At 31.3% G+C, this 5,975-nt stretch overlaps 1 protein-coding gene across 1 annotated transcript; it reads right to left on the bottom strand.

Moving 5' to 3' along the window:
• Window positions 1-996: 996 nt before the first annotated feature.
• On the bottom strand, window positions 997-4,746 carry LOC108917599 (KIF1-binding protein-like). The gene is made up of 3 exons (XM_018724287.1): window positions 4,638-4,746; window positions 3,894-4,579; window positions 997-1,746 (listed from the first exon to the last, which is right to left on the bottom strand). The coding sequence occupies exons 1-3, from the start codon at window positions 4,744-4,746 to the stop codon at window positions 997-999; spliced, it is 1,545 nt and encodes a 514-aa protein (XP_018579803.1).
• Window positions 4,747-5,975: the final 1,229 nt, after the last annotated feature.

The following is a 5,975-nucleotide window of genomic DNA, read 5'->3' as shown; positions in this document are numbered from 1 at the left end:
CTATCATTAATCTCAGTAATGGCACTGGTGCTCGCAGTAGCCCTTATACATAGGAAATGACAATTCTGAATACATGTATTTCGGTTTTTTAAAAGGTGGAGGTGAAAAATCGTCCGAAATTGAAGTTTGGCAACTCGTACTCTGAAAATTCTGTAATGTTACGTTAACAAATTGTTTTGTTGAATATTCTATACTATCCGAGGATTCTGAGGTGATATTATTACAATTGATAAGGTGAACTTGTAGTCGATCCTAAAAATAATGTCGGCACAGCACTTCTTGTTGAGACTATTCTTATTATTGTTTTTTACAACATTTTAACTCAAAATGGTCTTCACAAAAATAATGATATGTGTTTGTCAAAGTAAAGTCTGATTCACATAATTTTCGAACAGATTCTATCCACAGTAATTGTCTGTCTTTTGAAATTCTGAAAAAACTTTTATTTCTCCAGGACGCATTACACAATTTACACTCATTCATATAGACAGTGCTTTTGCAATTTAGAGCACAACATTGACGTTTAATTCTAGCAGGTAAACTCATTTTGGTTAAAAAAAAACGAATAAAAATACAGTAAGGCAGATCAGATTCCGTTATTAAAATAATCTAAAACAAGACAAATTTATTAATGCACAAAACGTGACAACCTACCTGAATATAAACTATAACCTTAAACATTCTATTTCTGTTGATTGAAAGATTGGAAATACAGAATCGATCTATAGTTGCAGATTTCTGTTTAACAATTTCTATAAACGACAATGTTTTGCCACAACAACGCGAGATGTCCTCAGTGAATGCATGTTCGGTCCGCCCTATCCAATAAAAGCCTCTTATTTAGTTACTCTTGTGTGATAAACTGTTTACTAGATATTGTATCCATTATGTCGTTTAGCTCTACAGATTAAACTTAATTTAAATAATGAAAAAGAACATACATTAGTACAAAATTTATTTAACACATTTGTAAAATAGTTGCAATACATTTTCAAATTAGGCGCTCAATTCTTCGATTTTTATTTCTCCTTCACCTTTATTTTCATTTATAGATTCATTTAATTTAACATCTGCCTCATCTTTATCCATGATTTGATCCGAAGTAATATCAATGTCACCAGCTTCAGAGGTAAATTGAGTATCTTCTCCAAGATTTTCCATCTTCGCATGAATGTCATTCAAAGTATCAACGCGACGCTTTATATCACTTTCATTTAAATTCGTCTCCCTGTCGGGATTGTATAACTTCTTTAGATTTAAATTCATCAACTCTATTTGCACGTCTATTATCTCTCGGATCAACTCCACACTAACAGCGGCATAACAGTTGGGTCGGACTTCTTTCAAAATACCGCTAAGTGTTTCCAAAGTGTCATACCTCTTTTTCTGAAGGTTGTATGCAGAATCGACATCAACTTCGTAAAAAGCTAGCAACCTGTAAAGCTCACTCAACTCCAACACAATATTCACGTACTGTATAGGATAGTCTCGCAGGGTATAGTAAAGACGAGCTCTTTTTATCCATTTGTGAGTATTTGTAAATAAGGATTTCGCTTCTTGAATGTTAAGGATTTCAGTTACCGGAACGTTAGGGACAGAAACTTCTAAATCGTTAAATGTTGAGTTTCCTACATCCTCTTTTGTTTGAGGAGATTTTTCTAAATCTATTATGTCGCTCTCATCATTCAATCTTCTTTCTAAGCAAGCTTTTTTACTAATACTAAATAAATGTAAGCCATAGTTTACCTGAAAAAGAAAAAACATAATAGGAATTAAATATTTACATCAAGTTATCTTAAAAAGAAAATTAATTGTTCGAACTAAGTTTAAAGTTAAAAAGTTAAATTAAGGTATTACACGAAAAATACTGTTGTAATGGTAAATAATTATTAAAACGACGGTAAAAATAAAAAAGATGTAAATTAAATAAAAATTAAATATTTCTCAGTACTTCGAGGAAATGCTTCAGACAAATCCTACGTACTTTTGGCCATAGAATTCGAATTTGCAATAAAAAATGGGGGTCCCTATCTAAGATTTCAAAGTTGCCCCCCTCCTCATCTACAAGGGGTGGAGGAATGTGACTAATTTTTAGCCCTGTTGTAATTTCTCCGCGGAATTAATAAATTTTAATTATTAACATTTTTTTTCGTAGGATGCTTATTTCTCGAGATAATTGAAAGTTTCACGTACTTATATTGATTCTCATATGTCAAGATAAGATTTTTAGTTAAACATGCCTCTATATCGAATTATCTTAATTTAAAGTCATCAAAGTTAAATAAATAAATTAATTAATTAATTCTTAATTTAATAGTTATTAATGAATTATGGTGTCTAAAACATTGTTGGAACTACATATTTAACTTNTTTACCTGATTTTATTTATTCTGTTTACAATCAATGTCAATTTTAATCTGTATTTATATTTTTATTAATTTTAGGATTATGTATGTATCTGTATTTTTAACTGTGTTGTAATTTTGAAAATATCAATGTTTCTTTTCTGACGTGTGTAAACACTTTGTGTAATAACACGAATCAATAAAAATGTAAAAATGTAAAATATTAGTATTTATCCCAACGGGTTGAACAGTACATTTGTCGTTAGTGGGTAACGGCGGGCGGCTGGCCTTAATGCAGCATATTTATGGTAATAATTCATGTAGCTTCCAACGATACAAAAACTACGACGTTGGTTTTAGTCTCCAAAATATGAATCAATAAGGAGTTTTCTGATTTTTCAATATTATCCAATGTTAATTTACAAAGCTCTTCTCTACGGCTCCAATTAAACCAAAAGTTGATGCAACTTTTATCATTAGATATTTGGTGTCTTGAGCTTCATTCAAACTAGCTTTCATCATAGAGATTAGACCACAGTGTTGATACCTTCATAACTTACATTTTTCTTCGAAGTAAGCCAAAAGTATATTTTCAGTGAACTTGTCTGCTACTTTCTTAATTTTACACCATTCAATAAGGCCTTTATATGCTATATCATATTGTTGCTGCGATTTCTGGAGCAAGAGATCTAAAGTTGCCCTATTTGCGTCTTCTTCATCTGATGGAATAATAAAATTACTTTCATTTCCCGTATTTTCTTCAAAATCCTTTTTTTTTTAGTCACAAAATTTACCATAATTACGGACAGCGTCAATTCGAGTTACTAATAAACACTAAACAACTTACAACTGTTTTACTTAGTTACCCTTTATCCAGTACCTGACTTGATATATACACTTTATTGTCACATATAATTGAAACGAACGAGTGACTCACAATCAGTGCCAACACGTCCGACACGTAAGCAATGGATCAGGAGTTCAAACCCAAAGACAGCCTTTTTTTAAATAACAGTTTTACAAAAAATATATACATTTGTTAAAAGTGATTTTATTTTGTTCATGGGGTTACTCCACTCGCTACGATCGCTCCGCAATATTCCCCACTCACAAAATAAATTTTCACTTTTAACACTCTGTATATCATAAATAACTAACGTGCGTATTCGAAAGTAGGACACATAAATAACTGTTGAATTTTCTCAATTTCCTTACTTGTTCATTTATTTGGTGCTTTCTATAGAATATTAATTACGTGTCTTATAAAAAAAACGATTAAGTAAAAATTATTATAAACTTAAAAAATATTGGAACCTAAAAACTTGAAAAAACGGAAAAAATCACCCGTATAAAAAATGTAAGTAAGTATACTTTTTTTGATTACCTCTGTTATAATATTAAAAACTAAATTCTGAAGCATCTTGCCATAGAAGTAAGTAAATTATCAAACGAGTATGCATATTTAACAAATTGTTTCAGTAAAAGAATAACTTTTAATATATGGATGATAAAAACTAGTTATAAGAAGCAAAATATAAAAAGTAATACCCAAACTCGTGCTAACTCCGCTTGAGCTCTATAAATTAAGGGATTAGGTGTGAAACCCACTTCTAGGGGATCTAAAACAGCCTGAGCAGCTGCCAAGTGATATCGAGCTAACACCCACTTGCATTCTGTCAATAATAAAGAGGCCAATCTATAACATTTCATAGCCCATTGCACTGGGTCACCATCGTTAAGATCTAGCTCTTTCTGCAAACATTTGTGCTGCATTTCGGCATATAGTTCCTTCAGACCAACTTTACCGTACACCCAACCTAACATCTGCATATTATTTATCATTAACTTGTCTATCTTAAGTTTGCCTATATTCTCATCAGTCTTTGTGTCTGAAAATAGGTCTTCGGTACTGTAAACCTTAGGGTTAGATGTTATTCCTTTATCTATGACTTTCTCCAGCAATGACTGCGCTATTTCAAGCTTGCCAAGTCTGGACAAAATGTAAGCTAAATAATTTACAACTCTTAAATACAGGAATGCGATTTGGTCATTCTCTGCATGATCCTTAATTAAATTCAAGCTGTTCTCTAGATACTCCTTAGCTTTTTGGAACTGGTTAATGGTAAGAGAAATTTTGGCATTCTCGTATAATATTGATGCTTTCATTGATAATACTCTCAAATAGTCAGGGGACTCAGTCTTTATTTTAGACAATACTTCATCAATCTTAGAAGCTGCAAGAGAAAATTTATTTTATAGAACAATTTCGTCTTTTGTAGGTGTTACGATTACCTGAATTTTGCAAAGCCTTTTCCCTGACTTCCTTATCATTGGAATTTTCTTTTATCATTTGGAACTGCTTTTTTAAATCTTTAAGAAAATCGTCTGGCATGCCTTCCATTTTTAATATATTTGGAATTAAACGAAAATTCTGACGCTACAACCTGTCACTTAAAAAATTTTACATGTGAACTTGATAGAAAAGACTGTCACGGATATATTCTATTGACTTATTTGCTTAATGATCGTCATGGGAATCAATACTAACAGTAATAGTTTCTGTTAGAAACAAAAAAAATGATAATTTACTGTTTAAGTGAAAAACATTAACGACACATTATTTTCGTCAAAACAAGCAAGGATGTAGGTAAAACAATTTATAAGGACACTATGTTCAAAGAGTGTACGTGAAACGTATTTTATGAAAGGACCGTATAGATTTCAAAATGGCAGGTACATTGTTGTCCTCCCATAGTAAGGTAATAAACCTGTGGCTTTGAAATTAGAAGTTTTACGGATTCGAACACTATTTTCTTTTAACTATACAATGTATTTTTGGCACTAAAAATAAAAATTATAACAATGTTAAGAACTCGTCAACAGTAGACTATAATTAAAAGCCAATTATATTAATCTCACAGCCCTCAATAACAAGTTCTCAACAATTACATATTTATGGAGAAGTTGAATCTTTAGTTTGGTTATTTATTCGTCGAAATTAGCGAGGATTTGTGCAAAACTTTAATTAATCTGATTTTCAACTGAATTGTGCTGCTAATAATGCTCCCAAATTAGTCTCGGTCTTCGAACTATTAACTAGTGATGCGCATAATCGGATGATTTGAATAATCGGAAAGTCGTTATTCGATTATTTAAATAATCGAATGATCATCCGAGTAATCGCTCAAATGTTTGTAGAACGGTATCAGGAACTTAAAACGGTATGTGGAACTGAGATGAGGCTTGTTGGACATATCCGCGGCCGCTCATATGTAGGGAAGATTCCTTACATCGCGTGTCGATTCTATTTACTATAATATTTTTACATTCGCAAATGTAGGGGTCACGAATTTGATCGTTGTAAAATTATTTTTTAAACATTCTTGTCTATTGTGAAATTAGGTTATTTTTGACTAGGTATTTTATTTTATTTCTGTTAAATATTTTGTATTTTTATGTTTATATTTGTATGACATATTTATTTTGTGTCTTTTAAAATAGTTACGTATTCAATATTTTCACCCCAATAATTTATTTTTATTATTAGTGATTTCTCCATCTATTCCTCCAAAGAATTTAAATTTCACGTGAATAGAAGTGAAATAACTCAAGGCGTGCGACAGTCCACTG

This window comes from Anoplophora glabripennis, unplaced genomic scaffold (assembly GCF_000390285.2).
Source record: "Anoplophora glabripennis isolate ALB-LARVAE unplaced genomic scaffold, Agla_2.0 scaffold58, whole genome shotgun sequence".
NCBI classification, from domain to species: Eukaryota; Metazoa; Arthropoda; class Insecta; order Coleoptera; family Cerambycidae; genus Anoplophora; species Anoplophora glabripennis.
The sequence above is the reverse complement of the archived record's forward strand: the minus strand, read 5'-3'. Positions and strand labels throughout refer to the sequence as shown.

What these genes read in the sequence shown, in the direction of transcription:
- LOC108917599 (XM_018724287.1), bottom strand. Translation starts at nt 4,746, where the DNA reads ATGGAAGGCATGCCAGACGATTTTCTTAAAGATTTAAAAAAGCAGTTC. An exon ending in AAAGGCTTTGCAAAATTCAG is followed by an intron (nt 4,580 to 4,637) that starts GTAATCGTAACA and finishes TTTCTCTTGCAG; the next exon opens with CTTCTAAGATTGATGAAGTA. An exon ending in CGGAGTTAGCACGAGTTTGG is followed by an intron (nt 1,747 to 3,893) that starts GTATTACTTTTT and finishes TTTCTTTTTCAG; the next exon opens with GTAAACTATGGCTTACATTT.